The sequence below is a fragment of the Chaetodon trifascialis genome, chromosome 21 (genome assembly GCF_039877785.1).
Source record: "Chaetodon trifascialis isolate fChaTrf1 chromosome 21, fChaTrf1.hap1, whole genome shotgun sequence".
Lineage (NCBI taxonomy): Eukaryota > Metazoa > Chordata > Actinopteri > Chaetodontiformes > Chaetodontidae > Chaetodon > Chaetodon trifascialis.
Window position 1 is genome coordinate 7,954,398 of NC_092076.1, and position 21,805 is coordinate 7,976,202.

The window sequence follows — 21,805 nt, forward strand, 5'->3', positions numbered from 1 at the left end:
TGTCACTTTTCAGTATATTTGTTAATGTTTTATTTTGTTAATGATGCATTTCTGCATTTTGAAGAGTGTCAGCAAGAGAAAATTGTGAAAGAATCTTCTTTTGGGAAATTTTCTCTGCCCCAAACTAACCTTTTGATAACTTTAAGACAGACTCAGCTCCACATGACACATGCACAGTATGAGGCTAACGGGCTAGCAAACTTTTACTAAGATACTTAATTGCAGAGTAACCAGAGCACTGATGGCACAAGTGCCATGATGGTCGGGTGCAAATATATTTGTTGAGAAGAGTGCACCATCTTAGTGTACCATCAGACCTGAGTTTACTGCTTGAACTGGCCTCATTAGGGGATATTAGATTAGATTTAGATTAGATTAGATTTATATTAGGATATCTTCCACCTTTTGTTGCGTACGTGATGTTAACAGTTCCGATCCATATGAATCCAGTTTTGGTGATTTCATCTTTTAAACTTTAAGTCTTCGGTAGGTTGAGAGAAAATTACAACCTTTCAAGACGTTTGTCTGCTTCTTGTTGACAGGAAAAAGTAGGAAACCATCACTTTGGGTTTCCTTTTCTAAGTTCGTGCTTGTACACACACTCACAGCCATGGCCACAAGGCGTCTGAGTCTTCCTGTTTGGCCACAGTGAAGTGACTAATCTGCTCGGTCTTATTATCCGGACTGTGGTGTGACTCAGGTTACTGACTGGGGTCAAAGAGCAGAGGCTCCCCTCCCTCCCCCATCATCACCCTTCTCTCTCCCTCCACCTCCCTGACTCCCAGCAAGTCCTTTTGTTCTCCTCTCACCACTGTTTGCTGCGGGACGAATCTCTGGCAGAATTAAACAGACATACTTGCGTAACCCCGGGCTGCAGGGCTCTCCCTTTGATCTCTTTTCTTAACTGACGGCCCGTTCCGAGGTCCAGCTCCTGAAAAGTACATCAGAAGGCCTCTGGGACAATGTATTGGGCTTGCACGTAAACACAAGTGTGGATGTGGCAAATTGTTTTACCCTGGGCAGGGAGTTCCCAGCTATTACTGAGAAAGAGACAAGGTGAGGCAGATAGCAAGACAGGGCGAGTGTTTAGGGAGCAAACAGAGGGAAGCCCCTATGTGTAGAGACAGGCTTTGATGTCCTTAAGTAATAAGGCAGAGACAGGTAAACACTCTCAGTCTTCAGTCTGGTTCAGTCTGGTTACCCTCTTCACAGCAGGATATTAAATATTCAATATTCACTCCTTCTTTAGTTGTATGGGAGGTGAAATTGGATTCTGTTAATGCACCGTGTTGCTAATAGCTCATGAATTATTCTGCAAAGGAAGTTGACAGATCAGAAAAAGGGGATTTGCATCTGTCTTACACAAAAGTGCAAACAATCCAAATGTTGCGGGGGTTAAAAGTATTAACCCCACAAGGCAAAAATTTAAACAAACACGTCCCAGTGTTAGCGGCCGGGGACGCAGCACATGGGTAAACATGCCAATTAGAGAGATCCATGGCATACAAGGAGGCCTCCAGTCCATCTAATAAATGGTTAAGCACCGGGTCATTTCAAATCAACCAGTAAGAGCCAGCACCCTGCTAATAGAGGCAGCTTTGTGCTGCAGACAATCAGGGTTTGGAAGGCCCGCATAATAAATACCATTTATGTCCTGCCAATTAGACTAGCAGTGAGCCCATTCAGCCGGTCGTCTATTCTCCTCCCCACACACAAAGATGATCATCAGGGGAGATCAGAACAATTAACTCACTATCTTCTCCCCTGCTCCCCATTGTCCAATATCCAAGCCATTAAAATAATTAAGGAAATATTGTAAACCAATCCAGCTGTTTGCTCTAATTGAAAGTGTGCACATGCTGAAATTTGGCATCTTGAAGGCAATACGGACGTGGAGCAGGAATATAAATGAAGCCTCCTCCATTGTGTTGTTGTTTTCTGGAAGATGTGACACGTCTGTCTGAATACTCCCAGCCAGAGCAGCGGACAGGGGAACAAATTGATTTTGTTGCTCAAATGATAAATTACTGCCGAGCGCGATGATAAAGTAGAGGAAATTGGAATCTGTCAGCCTGATTGAATCATGGGTTGAAAGTTAAATCAGAAATCATTACAGCGGTGATTTTTAAATTACAGTCCTGTTGTGAAATTGCAGTAATGTGATTTATAAACAATAACTTAACCAAACTCTTCATCAGCGATGGAAACGTGGTTATTTTTCACCCCAGTACGCTAATTTTGATACTTAGCTCAGATGTCTCCTTTATGTTTGCATTCTTTGGCATCAGCGTGAGAAAAGCTGAGCACCTGTGTGATTTCATGTTTGCTTTGCTTTCAGCTCATAAAATTAATTCTTCTATTTAATGCCGGTTAACACTTCACTTCTTATTATTGCATATTAGCAGCATTTTGCCTTTTTTTTACTCATTATAAAGCACTTAGTAATGCTTATTCTGGATGACCACAGCAAATAGACCAGTAACTAATTACCTAACCCTGCCCCTTTAAGAGCCAATGCTACCAATATGCATGCTAATACGCAACTAGTTAATGTGAATATGTGTAAAGTGTGAGTTAATGCAGAAACAATTGGTGTACTGATTGATTCATTATCCGTTTGGCCATTTATTAAACAAAAATGCTAAACCAAAGCCTCTGAAATGTGAGGATTTGCTGCTTTCTGATGTCTTATATCATTGGAAGTATCTTTATTTGGAAAAGGTAAACAATCCGGATAGTTTTTGTGTCCTCATGATGTTTGCAGTTGGTACCAAATGCCTCAAGGGAGCTTATCTGTAACTCTTAAAGAGCGACACAGCAAAATAAATACGTTCACTTGTTTAACCTCCAAACAGGTGAGGATGTTTTAAAAAATGATACATAAGAGCAGTTATCAGATTTCACCCCAAACACACAGTTTCTCAGTTTGTTTTCCTCTCGCGTCCTGGAATTGCAGCATTGTGAACACTTTGGGGAAGATGGGCTCCGTGATACTGCTGGTATCTATTTCAGAGACAGTATTTTTTCCCCTCACTGTGGGGAAGCCGGTTTGCTGTCAGACTCTCCACTCACTGATACGTGCAGAGGTTTGGCGGAAACTATGAACTCTCCTCTCGCCGCAGGAGCACTTCCTCAGACTGCAAGCGTCAATATTTCAAGACAAACTGGAAAACATCCCACTCTGTACTGCTGCTGCGCTGCATGGCTATGCAGCTGTTTTTTTGTCTGCCACTACGTTCTTTCCAGGGTTAATTGTCCCCATTAATATGTTTTCAGTGCTCTGGGGCGCCGCCGAATGTAGAACAGCAACAGCAACCGAACCAAAAGCTGTGATTTTGAACGGGAAGGGAGTCTTTGCCAGATCGCGTGTGCTGTCACATTCGGTTTAGCTGCAGATGTGCAGATCAAGTCGTTTCCAGACGTGACTACAGAGGATGATTGTATCTGAAGAAAGCTGTGTCCTCAGGACACTGCGAGTCCTGTCCGTCTTTGTTTTCCCTCGAACTGGGCCGAGCTTTGACTGGAGTGTAAATGTTGGAGGATCACTCTCACCCAGGGGACGAGGATAGGGGGGAGTGAGGGGTCTCTTGGCCACTAGTTTAGGTTTGATTGGTGGGTTTTGGCCGGAGAAGGGGGAACATCTGTGGCGTGGCAGTGCCAAGCTCTCCATGTGACAGCCACACTGGTGGGACCAATTGTTCTGAGTGCAAAGAACAGTAATCACTTCAAGCCCAAGTGTTGGTGTTTTTTTCCCCTCCCCTCTACATACCCCCACCCCCACCCCACCCACCCATTCCTCCCCCTTTCCATCCTTAGTGCGCTGATTGCGTGTGTTGTCTAGCTTCCAGATTCATCTAAATTTAGCATCTGTGGATGTGTGTTTCTCCAGGAGACTTTATCCACCAGTAGAATTTACATGCTCAGTAACCCCACCACGTCCCGTCCCAGTCTCCCCTCAACAAAGACGTGTTGGCGGAGTGGAGAACAGTCTCAGACAGAGCATAAAATAAACAAGACTGGTTTCATCCGGACCTTGTCAAACACTGGCTTTGTAAATTGATATGAAAGCTGCCTTATCAAATCCTGACCTCTGCTGCCCCCTAAAGAGCAAACAGGAAAAAAGCACTGCGAGGTAGTGACTGAAGTGCTGTCACTTCCTCTTCTCCTTTTCTCCCTGACAGTGAAATCAAAGTACACAGACGTGTTAAGAAGGCAGCCATTCACTTTAAGCTGACAAACCTCTCTATTTACCTTTGATGCCATGGAGTGGGAGCCAATTGTTCCTGGTTTGCAGTGCAAAGGCTTGTGTGCGTTATCTGTCCAAAGGCAATAGATTACTGCAGAGCAGAGGCGGTGTGCCTGCTCTTCTATGTATAAAGTGATTCATGTTGAGGTTTGAAAGCCTGTAGAGAAGAAATGACCAACAGTGAGTCTGATGTGGTGACCCAGAGAGGTCCATTTTTGAGTTTCTTCCTTTGCTGCTCTACAGCAAGACAGACAACAGGGTTAGCGAGTGGGCTGCAGGCTCCAGTTGGGGAATGAATAGCATAAAGGGGTGCCTGTAGGTCAAGGAGCCTGTTGTCAGATAAAGTCACAGCACAGCTCAGGGCCGGCTGGTGAAATAAGGGCTTCCTCGACTATTCATGCAGCTATACGTGGAGATTTATTGCACTCAGCTTTCAGGCGGTGCTGCAGAAGCCTGGGGAGAGTGAAGTGGAAGCATGAGTCTAATGGGGACATACCCCTTCACCCCTGCACATTAATACTTTAAACCGACAACATAAGTCATCTAAAGTGTAATAAGATACATTTTGTGAAATGTGGTTGTAAAAATGGTGTTTTCTGTTTAAGCCACTCTAAGTGCGTTTAATTATTCATCGTGCTATTGGCAGGGTTGATGTTCTGGTGACATTTTGTCTCTCACGCTCCATCCACTCATTTTCCGTCTCTTATCCGGGTTAAAGAGGCAGCAAACTAAGCAGGTAGTCAAACCACATCCTCTACATCTGTTTCTTTCAGATTTACACCCTTTTGATGTTAATATAGACATCAGAAGTAATTTTTGAAAGCAGATGTAAAAAGTTTTTGTTGAAGGAATTCGAAAGATTGGAGATAGTATCAGTTTAATACCTATAATGACTGAATTGCCATGCCACAACTTTAAAAATCTCTATTCTGTTTCGTATTGACCTTTGAAAGTTACTGGACTCTAACATTTTCCCAAACTTTCCCCTTTTTCCCTCCAGCACTTACAAAACCCAGCAAATTTCCAAACAGCAGCGACCGAGTTGCTGGACTGGTGTGGCGACCCCCGAGCCTTCCAGCGCCCCTTTGAGCAAAGCCTGATGGGATGCCTAACGGTAAGTCGCCAATCATGACCTCCCTCTCTGCAGCCTCATACTTGGAAGGTTCAAGGACAATGAATGGGGCTGTGAAACAAGTGCTGCATTTGCTCTTTCCATAACTCCCCCAGGGATGCGAGGGAACTAATGTTTAGCTGCCTGATCTTCACTGAGGTCGCGGGAAAATGAAAACCCTGTAGAAACTACTGCGATTCAGCCACCTTTCAGTGACTTCAGTTACAGTTTGTGCTGTGGCTCATGAAATCGACACACTGGAACATGAAAAGGAGTGCAATAACGTCCTCAAACCACAAAGCAATCAGCGCTTATAGGGAAATACACTTACAAAGCCTGTAATTCCCTTAGTGAAATGTCAAGGGGCTTTTGATTAATTGAATAATTAGTATCCCATGACTTTTGAAAAAAGGCTTGACTGTTTAAAGTTTTAAACACTTTACACATACTGTAAACAAAGAAAGATTTTGGCCAAAATGGCAAAATGCATCGGAGTAATTATAAAGATGGTTCGAGGTAAACGTTCACTCCTGAAGAATAAAGAATCTCCTACTCCATCTATGTGTATTCAAAGGAAATACCAAAAATCTCACGACGTGTATCACTTAACTTCTGCAGATTTAGAAAGTGGCAGCTTGCACCTTGGTAGAGGACAGCAGTTTAGATTTACAGCACTTAAAATGGATGTCACCCAGTTTCATGGTGGAATAAAGGACCAAAATGTCCATATACACTTCAGTGCTCAATAGTCCATTGTCCAACACTCCAATATTTCCAAGCCAAATATGCCTAAATACACAGCCTCTGTTTGTCGCTAGCCATTGTAAAAATTAGCAAATGTAGCTCATTACGCGCAACAAAAACAAACAGCTAACTGCGGCAGCAACCAATGGAAGCTGTGCTTTTAGTTGTATTTTGGAATATGTTTTTTTGCACAACAGCGTTTGAAACATATTGCATCTCCTGACCAACTATGTTAGCTTAATTTGGTCATGAATTACAAAGTTAAACAGCTAACCGTCCTAGCAGCAAGCTGTTGCTTATTACGCCATAATTTGGCGAACATGAGGGCTTGGAACATACGAGGCATATGGATAGGCAGATTAGTATTTTCAGAAGTTTCTATCAGTGTTTGTTTGTTTGCTTTTGCCATGGCTCTCGGCCACCGTTGGAATCCATTGTAACTGTTTTAAACCCAAACCAACTGCAGCTGCCGTCCGCCGCAAAGGAGCAAGCTACAAACTGTTCAGATGAGCCACTTTTCAAACCTACAGGGGGTGAGCATTTGGCAGATTTTGAGTATTTCTTTAAAAAAATATATTATTCTGAATTATTCTGTGTCAGTGCAATCTGGAGAGTTACTAAATGAAGTCCTTACTGCCTGTCCTCTGGAAACTGTGGGCCAAAATACAGAAGAGACAGGTAGAACAATGCATGGACTGCGAAAGTGTCACTCACCTGTCACCCTGGGACATACTGTGCTTTAACATGCACATTTCCAAACTGCCTCCAGCAGTAGATAAGAGATACATATAGCTCCTGTTGGGTGCAATTTGTAACCCTGCAGAGAAAGCGTGGCTACAGCAAGCAAAGGAACCCAAGAGATTTGTACTTGAGCACCACAGTGAAACCGTTGTGACACATCCCTCCATTCAAGTGATTGTTTGTGTTACTGCTTTAATGTGCAGCAGCAGGTGCCTTTTCCTCCATTTCGCCAATTCAATTTGTTTCCTGCCGTGAAAATCTCAAGGCTTTTCCTTTTAGTTTATGGGTTGTATAGACCTTAGCGTGAGCCACACTGGGAGGGAGCACAGAGAATCTGATGTGATTGTGAAATTACCCGTCCTCAGACTGCAATGGCAAACACTTCACCCTGTTGCCAGCGTGTTTGTGTCTCACTGCTGCCTCAACATTGGCATTTGGTGATGTAAGACAGGTGGCTGCACTGCAAAAAAAACATCTTCTACAAACAGCTAAATATTTGTTTGTGCCATCAAGAGAAATTTGCTAAGGTACCAAACAACAGACTTCTAGTGTGGTAAGCAAAACTGTCTTTCTTTCCTTGAAATTACACTAAAAATCAGGCCACGAAGAAACGTATCCGATCCTAAAAATTTAAATAAATGTAAGGAAAAGGTTATTGCGTATGAGTCTCTGTGTGTTACAACCACCAAGTGAAGCCCTGCCATCAAGTGTAAAGAAGCAGAAGAGTGCACTTCTTATTTTGTGTTTTTAGCTCTATAATTAAGCTGACTGGAAAAACAAATTGTACTGTCTCAATAACGTTTAATTGAATCTCTAAAGTTTTATCACTTATAATAAGTTTTCTTTTTTAGCCAAGCTAAACATTAATGTCATCAACGTCAGCTATACTTTGTGGATTGTGCTAATTACTAAATGTTAGCATGCTAACACATTAAAGTCAGGCGGATTAAACCTGCTGAATATCTCCATGTTAGCATTGTCATTGTGAGCGTGTTAGCATGCCAACAGTAGCATTTAGCTGCTATGTTATTAAGATAAACTTTATTGACCTCATGCTGGATAAATTTAATTTCAGCAAGAATAAAAAGGAGATGTAGAAAAAGAACAAATTAACAAACTATATACTGTATGTACATTACATGCAAAAAGAGTATAAAAACAACATTGCCTTGAGAAGGGTAGTATTGCATGGTCGAAAATATAACACAATATGTAATATAGTAAAAAAAAATATGTAGTATTGGACAAGATAGTTGCAAGTTTCAAGAGGACATTTTTGCGTATGTTAGTGTCTGTCTGCTTTTTGCATCTTTTTAAACTGCACAAATAACTTACAACCACCAAAAAAATTAATACCTTGGTTAAAAAAAAAAAAAGAAAAAGCAAAACACTTCAGAGCTTTAAAGCTTCACATATGTGACATAAACAAGATGTTGAACGCAAAGGCATATATTATCTTTACATCTCTCTGTCATTTTCTTTTGCCACTACCATAAAACAATCACAACCCCAGTATGTGGCATGAATATATTATTTTGAGACACTGGAGGGGAAGGTAGTTGCATTTTCAATAAGAAATACTTTAAAAAACACTAAGGGTCTTGGCTTTCTTTCTAAAAAACACAAAATTAACCTTGTGTTAATTATTGCAAAAGTCACCAGTTGCCTCGTGACAGCAATGTGGCCGAAAAGAATGAGTGACTACTGTATGGTAAACAATCCACCACCACAGCTGCACTGACTGTGTACAATTTAAGCCCTGAAATTAGAACTACTTGTCGTAACTTCTTGCACTAAAATTACCATTTAGCGAAATGTCCCTCACAAGTTTAGATTCTAATTAGCCAGCCTATACTCATATATCTTCTGCTTAATGGGGGATTCCTATAAATAAAGGCCAGATATACATACTCTGTTTTGGTGTCACGTCAAGACTATACTTACAGGAGATAATGATATGGTGCAGGGAGCAGTGTTCAGCTGTACTACCTCAGGGCTTGTGTTGAACTTCAGAGTGTGACAGCAGGCTATGAAAGCCCAGGCAGGGAGAAGAATTTGTCTCTTGTGAGGCCGTTTGGTCCACTCAGGTCTTAGTATGTCCTCAAGGTCTAAATGTCTGGAGCGGGTCTCTTTGAGCTGGTAATGACGATGGTAAATCAAAGCAATGTGTGCCACATAGGGGTGATTTACATCACCTCCTGTGGCATGTGGATGTTTCTGTTAATGCTTCCTCTCAGTGGGCATCGCTGCACTGGAGCGTGATGCATTTGCTCCTCGTCTCGCTGTCCACTGACTCATATGGAACTGATAAGCTTGTATCCTTTAAGTTTATAAGTAGGTCATTGATTCTGCCAAACTTCGCTCTTATGTAACAGTCAGAATGTGGGAAAATGTCAAGACAAAATGTTAAGTCCTTTAGATAAGTTTAACTACCAGGACAGGCCTGTATTCAGTGTGTTTTTCTGAAGTAATCCATGGGTATAATGGTATATATATCTACATATCTGTTACTTTGGCCAGGGAGAAATGTATCCATTCCTGTATTATTGCTTGTAAGTTAGAAGAATATCTCAAAAAAATAGACCACACACTGCAGTGAAATTTGGTAAGAAACATGAGTCATGAGCGTTTGATGGGGATCTGGGAATTTTTAGGAAGAATTTTCTCATCAACTTATGCAATCTACTGAATAAAATCAGGCCCACGTGTCCCTTGATGGTCTGTCACTATGTGTGTGTAAATACAGATGCACATTCGAAGGATTATGAAGGTTTGTGCAGCACTGTTTTCACATGTGGAGCCCTGCATGGTCAGACACCTGTGCACATCCCTGATCTGCTCCATCCTTATATCGCCAGTGGGTCACTGAGCTCTTCTGAGGACCAGGGCTTGCTGGTTTCCCTCACGCTCAACTGAAAACAAAAGGTGATCATGTCTTTGAAGTGGCGGCTCCACTGTGGCTCGCTCACTCCGTAGACTCGCCTCTGTTGACGCCTTTAAAAAGCAGCTGAAGGCTCAAGTGGCCATTGTCTCGCCTCGTGTCGTCCAGAGCTGTGTGTGGTTTTAAGGTCTGTTGCAGCTTATGTTTCTTTGTTTGTTCTTCTTACTGTTTTTATGGTCTTATTTTTAACCACTGTATTCTTGTGAAGCACTTTGTGACCTTGCTCTGTGAAAGGTGTTAGACCAAACAAACTTTACTTACTTCCCACTTGTCTCTGCTAGTAAGCCGATAATGAAATTGCTGTTTTTGTGACCCTCTTTCTAGGATTCATTCGGCTGTTTCCTCAGCAGAGATGAACTTTGTACCATAATAGAACAGAATATCAGATGTTGTCCTGACTGAGTGCTGCATGCTGTGTCGTATTCAGGTGGTCAGCCGGGTAGCAGCACAGCAGGGCTACGACTTGGACCTGGGCTACCGGCTCCTGGCCGTGTGCGCTGCCAACAGGGACAAGTTCACTCCAAAATCAGCAGGTAAGTCCAGAGTTTTCTCAACCACCGTCTCAGGCCATCTGGCCATGCTGGCCAGTCTGGGCTCAAAGTTCCTGTCTGCATACTTGGCAGCATTTCATGATACCCACCCATTGCTGCTAGACTGTGCAAGATCCTCACACTCCAGAAAAGTACTGCACACTTAACTATGTTGGACATGATTTCACATGTACCAAATGGTCACTGGCATGTTTCAATTCCAGTTATTTAGCATTTTAAGCTGATTATTGGATTCTTGGAAAGATTAAAAGAGACAAATGATGAGCTTTTATTATTTTAATGCTGTCTGCTTGATGAACTTTTTTTTTTTTTTTTGGTTTTGAGCAAATGTTCTGACTGAACATTAAGATTTACCCTCTGATATCTCCATAAACTTTGACTTCATGTCACATTTCACTTCCAAACTTGTTCACAACAGCCCCGACTTTTCTCTGGAGTTCTAGACAAAGTGTGTACAGCAGAATACTCCATTTGTCACATGCGACAAAAAACTACTCTATCAGTGATGATGAGTTCCTGTTTTCATACCGCACCGTCATCTTGGTACAGTGATGGATTATTGGGACGGATGTATACTGCTAAATGTTGTTATCAAGCTGGCGAAAAAGCATGCTGAAGCACGGTGGGAATGAAGATGTATAGGCTGTCAGCAGCTCGGAAGATAACCGGAATATTTTGTGCTCCTTTACAGTTTTTTGATTTGTGGTTTCCACCTGTCTTGGGTTACGAGGAAAGAGGGGTTGCGCAATTGCTTCTGTGTGCTCGGCCTCTCCGCTGAGCCATCTTAAGTTGACTCGGACATGAAAGTCAGAGACACATATTGTTTGAATTTTCGCTTGTGTTTGCCTTTTCTGATTTATACCGTCAATGGTTTTATATGTGGTAATGTGAGGCTTCAAATCATGCAATGTCACTCTTATGTCAGCCACAGGAGGGGAATCATTCTCTGCCTGCAATTAACTTACACTGCCAAATGTTCTAATTCTACTTAATGCTAAACCAAATCTCAGGCCCCACTTTATGGGCTTAGATAAGATTGCCAATTGATTCTCTGTCTGAATAATTTCCTGCAACAGTAGTCATTTGGAAACCGGCAAGTACTCCAGTCTAGGCAACATCCCAAAGTGCATTTCATGGACAATTATGTACCTGTATATGCATGAATATTTTGAGAGGAGAGGTCTGTAGGAAGAGAGGGAGAGTCAATGGAAACCTATGAGGAGGCATTCTCCTGCAAAGCTCCCAGAAGCTCTTTGGAGTGGAGGCCCCAGTCGAGGCGGTTGTTAAGGCGGAGCGAAAGCCCTCTCCGGCAGCCAAGGGAGATGGATCTTAAACGACACTCCCACGGGGCCCCACGGGCAGGACCCACTCCCTGACATCCAGCGGAGCCGTTGCCGAGTGACGGGGGAAGGGGAGTTAGTCACATGATAGGGACGGGATGGCGGCAGCAGGTCAGCCATCCAACACCAGAGACAGACAAGTCAGTGTCTGCCGCTCATTGAGGAGACTTTTGGGAGTCTCAGAAAGCCAAGAAAAATTTGAGAAACTAGATGAAGTCTGTGCAGAGAGGACCTCATGCACATCCTCCTGTGCGTGATGTTGTTTTTACGCTAATTAATTTAGCCAAATCTTGACAGTCCTGGATGAGATCCAAGTATTTTTTTTTTATTCCCAGCTCAGTCATAAATGCAGACAGCCTGCCATTTGTTGCATAACAAGCTTTTTTATTGTCCTGGATAAAGACAGCTTGAAACTGCTCCACCTTATGTTTATTCCTTATCTCTGCTAACAAAGGGGCTTGTGGAGCCCACACCCCGGTAGTATTTCTTAAGAGAAGAAGTGTCCAGGGAGCATTTGAAGCCAAATCTTACTCTCATATCCACTGGTCCGCTCAGTCACATGATGCATCTTGTAATCTGCTCTGAAAATCTATGTTAAAAAGTGTGTGTCAGGGGAGGGGGGGCAAGATCTCCGGTAGTTACATGCAGGGGCCATCCGCCACAGAGGACATCAGGTCAATGGACGAGCGCTAATAAGTAAATCAGATTTGGTGTCCTGTTTTAACCAAGCCTAACTTGTCTTGGCTCTGACACACGGCGTGGTCGGGCGATTACATTTCTGTTATGTCATCTAAAATTCATCTCCCGGACATGGGAGAAAATTGAAGGGAGAAGTTGTGCTGAGGGGAGGGCCGAGCTGATTTCAGCAGTAGGGAATCGATGTTCACAGTCAACTTACAGCTGAAACAGGTTGTAGCTTTGACAAATCGATTCATCGTGAAATGCCTCCGACAGATTAAGACGTTGGTTTGTTAATTTCTTTGCAAGAAAAAAAGCTTAGGAGGGCAAAACTCATAGAAACAGACCTTGATCTCATCGACACCAGCAATATGTAACATCTCGCCTGAGGACAACTGTTTATTGATTTTATCAGTTAACATATCTGAATTTCAGCAAGTGAGTAGTTTAGAGGTGTAGAAAATGCCTGTTGTTGTATATTAAATGCCTCTGCAGCAGACTGGAAATGGAAAACTCTGCACTCAGTGTGATTTAGTGAGTTACTGATCTCTTCAGTAGATGTACTCGGGGGGGATCGGCCATTTGTAGCCCTCTTGCAAGCAGCCCACAATGATCGGGCAGAGCTGGGGGAGGGGTGTCTGTCTGCTAGTAGTGACCTCTTTGTGAATGAGATTAGCCTGCTCTATTAATCTGTGATTACTTGGACTGTCTTACCGGAGGGCGAAGCCACGCACGTGGTGCCGTGGCGACATCAAAGCAGGCAGATCACTCGCTCGGTGTGGATAAACTCATCAGGGCCTCTCCCTCCATCACAGGGTACATTAGAAGCCCTGTTAGGCCTGTTTCATCAGCCCCCTCCCGCAGGACTGTGGTGGTTCAGTCTGGTTGGAGAGTGTCGACAAAACGCTTAATCACGATTTTTTTTTTTTTTCCTCCAGTAGGGTCAGAGTGGCACATTCCCAATCGTTTGCGCCTCACCAAGCTCTTGGAATTCCTAAGCTCGAAAGAGTGAAAGGAGGCACCACTTTAGAAGAGGGGGGAGGCCAGTCGAAGTTTTTCAGCTCCTCGAGCCGTTCATTCTCTCATGTAACAAACGCCTGGTAAACCAGCAATTCAGCAGATAATTAGTTGGGCTTCGGCTCTCCCTCCGTCAGCCTGGTTCGTCTCCACACTCCTCTACACACGCAGGCCTGTTTTCGGGTTTGATCAGCAGACATCGTGGGTTGTAGGTAACTGTGTCAGCATGCTAAAAACATCCAAGTGACAGAGTTTTTATCATTTGTTTCAACTTGTTTCGTCGGTTCGACCGTGGGAGTATTTATGGTGGGACTTTCGGCGTCTTGGTTGTCCAACCAGTTCAAGCATGAGGAAGCAAAAGCCGGAGTGGGAGGGGATGTTGTGTTTGTTTGCAGTTTTAGGTGAAGATTAGGCACTGTGACCAAGTGCTTCACGCTGAAGAGAGCTGGAATCTATCTGGAATATCCAGCAGAACATTCAGCCAAGTCAATTTTATCCATAGTGTATGCATAAAAGCACAAGTTTGTCTCAAGAGGGCTTTAAAATATGTACAACATATGACCCTCTCATTACACCCTTCATTCAGCTGAAAAATAAGCTTTATGAGCAGAGTAGGCAGAGGTGGCAGGACTTACACTGTGGAGAAACAGTGGTTTAAAATCATGTCCAAAACACATAACATTAAGTAAATATTGGCCAATGAAAGCGTCTGGAGTGAAGACAGAAGATAATAGTTAATTCCCCTTAAAACAGACTCTGCAATCCAGCTGAGAAAACCCAGTTTCTGTCAAATGCTCCTGAGTATTTTTAATCATTTTCTTCAATGAAGTGGAAAGAGGAGCATTATCTTAATGCTAATACTATCTTAATGCTAGTCTTATGTCAAGATACTGATTTTCTAAATGGAAATTCCCAAGATAGGGAAATTACAGAAATTCTCACTGATTTCAAAGACAAAAAGACAGTTAAGGGGAGGATTTTTTACTTCACCGGGGTGCAAATCTAATGTAAATTTTGTCCAAACAGTAGTTTGAAGTGCTGAGCATACATCGACTTCCAGTGAAGCAGTGGTGCTTCAGACGCGGAGGCCGGACATGTTGTCACTGAGCTGTAGAAAGGTCTGCGATTCTACACACAATACAGAGGTCAGATAAACACACACGGGCCTGCAGGGTTGTAATTTCTCTTCCCAGAGCTTTCCACACCAAAATGTTTTTTTCTTTCTTTCTTACTGTCTCTCCAGTCGCTGTGCTTCAACGTACAGTTTAGCTGTGGCTTTTCCTAAATAGAGAATAACACAGCACTAAAAAAAACATCGTTGGTGGCCGAGGCCTCGCTTGAATATCAGCAGCAGTTGTATCTGAGAAACGAACAGCCGTTAGTTAATCAGACTTAAACACAGAGTCAAGACTTTATTTGCCTTTTATCGAAGCTTTATTTCAGAGCCATGGTTCCTCAGGGGGTTTTTAGTCCAAGCCCTGAGAGCCACTCCCCCACCTGCTGTAGAAACTTAAAACTTTAAACTCTAGATGTGGTGTGCATCAGTTCATATACGTTTCTCCAAGATTCACAGTTATACAGACTTGAAAAATGTTTGGCTGCGGATGGACCCATGTCAGAACGTAACATGCACCTGATTCTTCCATAGATATAAATCTACACTTGTGTCCACTTTGGACAGGCTGTGTGTTTTACGCTATATGATAACTGTATGTGAAGTCTTCCAGCCAGCCATGATTGATGTGTTAACTTGCAGTGCGGCTGCAGGGCTGTAAGTCACTTGCTGTGCACTTAGCTGATAGTAAATACCAGGGGAGCAAATACAGACAGGAAAGACCAGAGATAAGAGCTGTTCAGCTTGTCTGTCCTTCCTCCCCTCTACGTAGCTGTCGCAGTTATTATGTGTGTGGCAGCAGGAGGTGACTGGAAGCATCTTCAGCCACTCACGAATGGCTCCGTCACTTGCAGCGCGACAAAATCGGATGTTGGCGCGTTAAAATTAATTCACGTCGTACCCTATGTCTCTAATTAAATGCTTATTGTTGTATTTTAGCCACAGATCAGTTGCACTAATTTGACACCGGGGTTGACTCGCTGCTGGTGAGCGTGAGTATTTTTATTTGCAGATGACAATGGACGCTCCAGACTGCCTCAGGTGGTGCGTCTGCCCACAGTTTACATGTTTTATATGGGTGTAATTATTTATCCAAAAGCCTGCTCAGGCTCATGTGTGCTGAAAGACAAATGTGGTCTAATTGGCCCCTCCCTCTCTGATTCCAACCCTCTGCGCATTAGGAAGCCACAATACCCAGCCTCCTCCTCCTCCTCCTCCTCCTCCTCCTCCTGGTCCTCTATGCCCCTTAATTACAATGACTAGTTTGATGGATTAAGTCGACTGTATGCAAAGACAAGGTTTGGGGGCTTGAAATCACTGTTTAATGCACCCACCTGAACCGTCTCTATCGCCACTCTTTTCGGCGGGACTTCCCTCGTAACAAATGTTGCTTTAAATGAATTGATTGAGGCTTCTTTTACTCGTTGCTCTGGACCCGGGCCAAGATACAGGCTGTCTAGCACATTAGGCGCCACCCCCCTTTGCAGGTTTGAAATGTGAGCTGCCTGCATTTTTTTTTCCTCTCTCCTCTCCTCTCCTCCCTCCCCTCCTCCCCTCCCTCCCCTCCCCTCCCTCTCTCCCTTCTGGCGAAGTGGCTGTGGCCGCTTCTGTGTGATGTGTGTATTGGGAGAGCAAGCAATGGATCACTAGACAGAAAAAGAAGATACATCAATAACTGCTGCATACATCCGAGGTGAGGAGATAAGCATTTGGTTCTCTCTCTGTCTCTCTCTCTCCCTCTCTGCCTGCCCCCCCCCCACCACCACCTCCACCCCCCCTCTCTCTGTGTCTCCCCCCTCTCCCCCCCTCTGTCTTTAACCCTTTACTGCTGCAGAAGCCGGCTCCTAATTTTGCTGAATGATTTGTGGCGATACGTACCTTTCTTCTTCTCTGACCACAAACGTGTGTCTTCCTCTTCTCCTCATGGCTGTTAGTGCTGTATGAAGTTTCCTTCCCCCCCACCACCACCGCCTCCCTCCGTTTTTCCTCTCATTGTCTCTGGGGTATTTGTTGCTTGAGTGCAAAGAAGCCGGTGGCAAGTACAGCAGGAGCCCATTAGCAATGACTCCATCTGTGATTGGTTTTGCCTGCGAAACGGAGAGAGCAGCCATGAATAATTGATGTGTATTGTGCAGTCAGTCACTGGACACGCAGGGAGAGAGGAGAGGAAAACAGAGAGAAGCTGCTGCCCTGAGACACAGAGGGAAACGAGGGGGAAGAGGGAGGGAGGGAGGGAGGGGAGGGAGAGAGGAAGAATGTTAGAGAGAAGAGAGGAAGGTGGGAGGGATAGAGAGACACAGAGAAAGAGCTTTAAAATAGCTGCTGGCTTCAGTAGTGCAGAGATTAAGGCTGCCCTGTATCGCCTTTGTTCTGCTGTTGCAGATTTGTGCTCAGAAGTGTTTCTAGACACATGAGTCCCCCTCTTTTCTGTGCCGGGAAGAGTGAGAAATAAGCAAGGACGTTGCTGGAGTTAGTCTGGTTGAAATGCGGGTGGCATTTTAGACATGGAGACTGGGGGGGGAGTCTGCGCTGCTGTGAATAGGACAGAGCTGCGAAGCTTTGAGCTGTCAAAAGGAGGAGACAACAGTTAAAGAGGGTTGTGTTTGCAGGGGGTGTATTCAGTGACAAGAGGGAAGGTGGATCTGCTGCTGCTGCTGAGAGCAACTTCTTGTTATTTTACCCCTGGGGGTGCAGATAGAGGGTTGATTCCTGCATCGGTGGGTGCAGGCGGGCACCCTGCCATGTCTTAAACTAACGGAATGGGGTTTGACAGTATGACGAGTGCCTCGCAGCGCCCCGCGTGATAGAGTTGCAACAGCTGACTGCTGCATTTGACCCACTTACAGCTCGCACAGAAGGGGTCAAAATGGCCTTGATTATCTCTCTGAGTCGCGCTGACCTACTTGAGGCGGCGTTTTCCGCGAGACTCTTGGCAGTTTATCACACCCACTCCCCTCAGCGCCACACGGCACAACCAGCCAGGCTCACTGCAGAGACACGCACAGATTCTCCTCCTATGTAGTCTTTTTTTTTTTTGCTTTCAGATCAGGGATTTAGCGTTTCTCGTGGTCCAATCATGTCTGCTTTTTTAAGGCAGAGCAGCAGATTAAAATTTTCAGGCTTTTGACGGCACTGAGATGCTTAATGCACCTGTTTTCTTCCTGTTCAACTTCAAGGAGTACTTGAGTGTCAGTAGGCTTGAGAGATAGCTGTGAAAGGTTGGTAGCTTGCTCCTTCACTCACAGCAAAAGACAAAACATCCATACAGACTCGTCAAACCACTCCTGAAGCTCAATCCGCCTGTCCGCCATTAGTCTACATGCTCAGTATGTTGTCTAAACTCTAAATAAACTTCTTCCATGTCACTCTTTCTCCTCCTAATAGCTCCAAATCTCCATCGGATGTTTTAGCTATTTATCATTGAAGCAGCCATTGTTATGCAGACAGATCAATGATGGACGGGCGGATTATGCTTTTTGATGAGTTCCTTTGGACATTTTGATGCCATTTTTTTCACTCTGACTGTGAGTTTACCTTCCTTACAACAACAACAGAGCAAACTACAAACTTTTTCGTGTCCCCCTTCGAAGCAAAAGGGTGGAGCGCTCCTTTAATGGCTGAGTTTCTCTTAAGAGATAAAGTCAGCTGGTGTAATTTCTTCCTCCTATCAGCCTCACTTGAGAATTATATTTTGGCATGTTGGTTTCTTTATTGTTCACTTCTCTCCATCAAGAGGGGTTTTGTTAAGCTGTACAGTAAAGTCCTGGTTTGGGCAGTTCTTCAATGATTTTTCTCCCCCCCCCCTAAAATGTGTCTGTGGGACAGCTCCCAACATGCTAAGACAAGAGAGGTTTTGCAACAGGCGGTGTTGGTAAAGAGATGTCTGGCTAGCTGTACAGTGCTCCACACTTCCAACTATTCATTACTGTTGTTTTGTCAGCTTCAATGAATCTCTTGTTCTCTCTATTGGAGATGTGTTTTTTTCCACCAAGTTGTGAAATTGCACTGACCTTTTTCTGTGAAGTTTTTCCCGATAAAGTCCCAAATCAAAATAAGAGCAGACGGCACGCAGGAGCAGTTGATGTCATTTGTGTATTTGCAGAAGATTCGGGCTCTTTCCACGTTGCTTTTTAATAAAAGAACATCCCAGCCACCGACAGGGATGCAGTTTGTTTACACCTATTGTGATCATCCAGTCAAACCCAATGCAGGGTTTTGATCAAATTGTATATTGAATCCTCCAAAGATCAGATATGAAATGGGGATTGTAATTGCGGGCAGTCTCTGACAGAAACACAGTTTTAATTTCAGTCACAGTTAGTGATGTTATTTAAATGCTGCTGAGGCATGAAGCTGCTGCTTCACACGTCTTCACCAACTTTATGACACGATGAAATCTGAGCCTGCCCTCGGCAGAAAAAATGGCTATATGGGTCGACTTTGAAGGTGGCTATTACAGCCCATATTTACGTTTATTGTTAGGCGGCAACCTCTAGTGGCCATAGTAATTATGATTGGAGCAAAGGAGGAAGCCAGGTGACGTAGTAAAAAGAACAAGAAAGTCCACATTTGTAGGAGGGTGGATGGCTGGGTCAAACAAACACAGGGCTTTCACCCGGAAGACCGCTGTTTCTGTCCTGTGACATGGCTACAAAAATCTGAATATTGATTTGTCACATGTGATGTGATCCCTGGACGTGTCAATAACCAGAGTTTTAAAATTGCATTGCTGTAACAGCAGGTAGATATTTCTCCTCACATAAAAGGGGATGCCTCTGCCTACTCCTTATTCTCCCTGTAAGTCCTTTGGAGAACCAACAACAGTAACTAACAGCAGGCATTAGAAGGTTCACTGTTATTTGATCCTAACTTATGATCAGTCCTGCAGGTGAAAAGTAATCATATATTTGGCCTCTTTTGTCAGCTGTGGATCAGGTATCAGAGTGCAGAGCGGTGGAAGCGCTTAACTTGATCTGCACCTACAGCAGAGTGAGAGGGAGTGAAGACGTTTGCGAGGTCTTCTATATGTGTTGTTCAGGCAGTCTGAAAGCAGTGAAAAGATCCTTTTAGAAATAAATTAACAGCAACCACCGGGGTGAAGAATGAAGACGATGCAAAAGTGTCAAAAACTGCAGTTCTTCGAACGGCCACTTGAGCTGGCTCCAAAAGTGAGCCAATCCCCATAGACCCCCATATTAAAATGCCCAACTTTACAGCAGAAATGAACCAGTTTAGAGCTTGGTACAAAAACAGTTTTGGTCTCTGAAGCTAATTTCAGTTGAGAAATTATGAATGACGGTATTGGACAAAGCAGCACATTAAAGAGGCATTAAGTAATCTATGACCAGAGATTTAAAAGGAATCAATAGGACTTAATCCGTCTTTCACGTGTCTATGGCAAACCTCCCCTGCACATATAAAAATACCCCTTTTTCACCTGTAAAGCATTAACTGCTTAAACCTACTTACACATCATTGTCTATCATAAGTTAACTGCTCCGATTAAGAGCTCCACGTCCTTTCAAGTCACATTTTGAGGAATAGTAAAAGAGAAGAGTCGTCTCATTAACTAATAGATATCCTGTGGTGATGAGATGCATCACCACGGAAAACAATAACTAGTTATAGTGATACTTCTTAGTAATTTTTCAGTGTTAGTAGCGGGAATGCCGTGAAATGTCAACAAATAAACTGTCCACACTGGATATCACTGTGATTTTATACCATGGCACAGTAAAAGTGTGATCTATTTAACTTGAGTTTTTTGCAAATTCATTATACCCATAATTTTGCTTATTTCAAGTATAGTATGTTCAACCATTCTCTCTTCTTCTGAGTAGGTTTTTAGGCAGTTTGTGAACTATAAACTCATATCTCTCAACCATCCAGTCATCTCATAGGTCTGTGTTTGAATACGGAAGAAACTCATTATCAATTGTCTGTCATTTACTGAATATCTTTAGAAATGTTTGTAAAGTACAGTAAAATGTAAAATTTGAACCCTACAGAAACCAACTGCTGCAGGAGGTGTCAGTCTGACTCAGGTACTTGCTGTGTGTTGAAGTGCTGCACAGGAAACTCATACACATTGGCTGAATCCAACCAACCATCCTCATCACAGCCCTTATGTCCTCACATCGGACATGTGTCGACATATTGTACATGGAATGGCATCAGATGTGCTTTGTTTGGTTGGTCATTTAGAAAAGCTGCAGAACGTGGCTGCTGTTGTGTTGTCTGTCAGAGTTTCACAGTCTAAAGCATGTCACACATGTTGTTTTATCATCCTGCCTGCATCATAGCTCACACTTGTGGTCTCGGCTGTTCATTGAAGCCATTAACAACCTAAGTTTATGCCTTGTTCCTCTTGGTGATTTGTATGTTAATTACACCCCCTCGCCTTCTCACTTATTTGAAAAAGCAGGTAGTAAAAGTTGTGACCGGAGCTTAATTCAAAGTCAGAATAATGTGATGAAACTTTAATGGAAACAGGGACAGCAAGCACACATGAGAATATAGCAAACTGGGTCTTATAGACACTAACATGTACAACATCAGTACTGGGTCATAAAAAATATGGAATGTGAAATTATTTTATGTGTATATGATGTAGATTTTAATGCTAGTTGTATATGGACAAAATACCAGACATTTGAGAGAAAAAAATAAAACAGAATAAAAAAATATATTTGATAATATTCAAAAAGACAGCGTGAAATGCAATTTATACAGTATAAAGATCTATTACAAAAATATAAATGCATATGATAAATTAAAAAAATTGGAAAGCATTAATAGAAATGCAGGAATCCAGTTTAAAGGAATGAGGAAAAAAAGCACAATATCTGGAAAATGTACATTGTTTTAAATACATGCTGTATGTAGAGAAAAGTGCAGTATAAGAACCATCTGAGCTTGTTTGAAATGGGTACGGTTTCATTGTTTTGGCTTGAGTGTTTATCATGAGGAAGCCTTTTATTCAAATCCTGCGCCGTTGCACATATGGATGACTCTAATGAGCCTAGAGGGGTGCCAGGACCCGGCCCTGGCTCCTCCAGTGTCTGTTCCTACTGTACTTCTAAAGAGAGGCTTTGACCCCAGGCCCACTGTGAAAAGGTCGCAGGTGAATCAGCCACCAGCGTATGCCACCGTGACGGTACCGGCCCTGCCCAGCACCCTGAGGTGGGCAGTAGTCTGGGCACATCTGCTCTGTGCCTAATTAGTATCATTGTAGACGAGGGCTTAAGGGTGGGCCTTCGTTAATAGCAGCCTGTTGCTCGGGGAAACAGTCTGGCTCCTGTAAGCTGCGTCTTTGCAGGTCT

The 21,805-nt window shown here is 43.4% G+C and overlaps 1 protein-coding gene across 3 annotated transcripts in view; it reads left to right on the forward strand.

The window, feature by feature from the left end:
* LOC139349415 (zinc finger MIZ domain-containing protein 1-like) overlaps positions 1-21,805 on the forward strand; it is a 109,833-nt gene that overhangs the window by 71,682 nt on the left and 16,346 nt on the right. The window contains exons 4-6 of one of the 3 annotated variants that reach the window (XM_070990185.1): positions 5,247-5,360; positions 10,211-10,316; positions 20,492-20,527. In XM_070990185.1, the coding sequence (XP_070846286.1) occupies positions 5,247-5,360; positions 10,211-10,316; positions 20,492-20,527 (256 nt within the window). Of the gene's footprint in view, positions 1-5,246; positions 5,361-10,210; positions 10,317-15,990; positions 16,177-20,491; positions 20,528-21,805 lie in introns of those variants that run through there. The other 2 variants (XM_070990186.1, XM_070990187.1) reach the window with 2 other exon arrangements.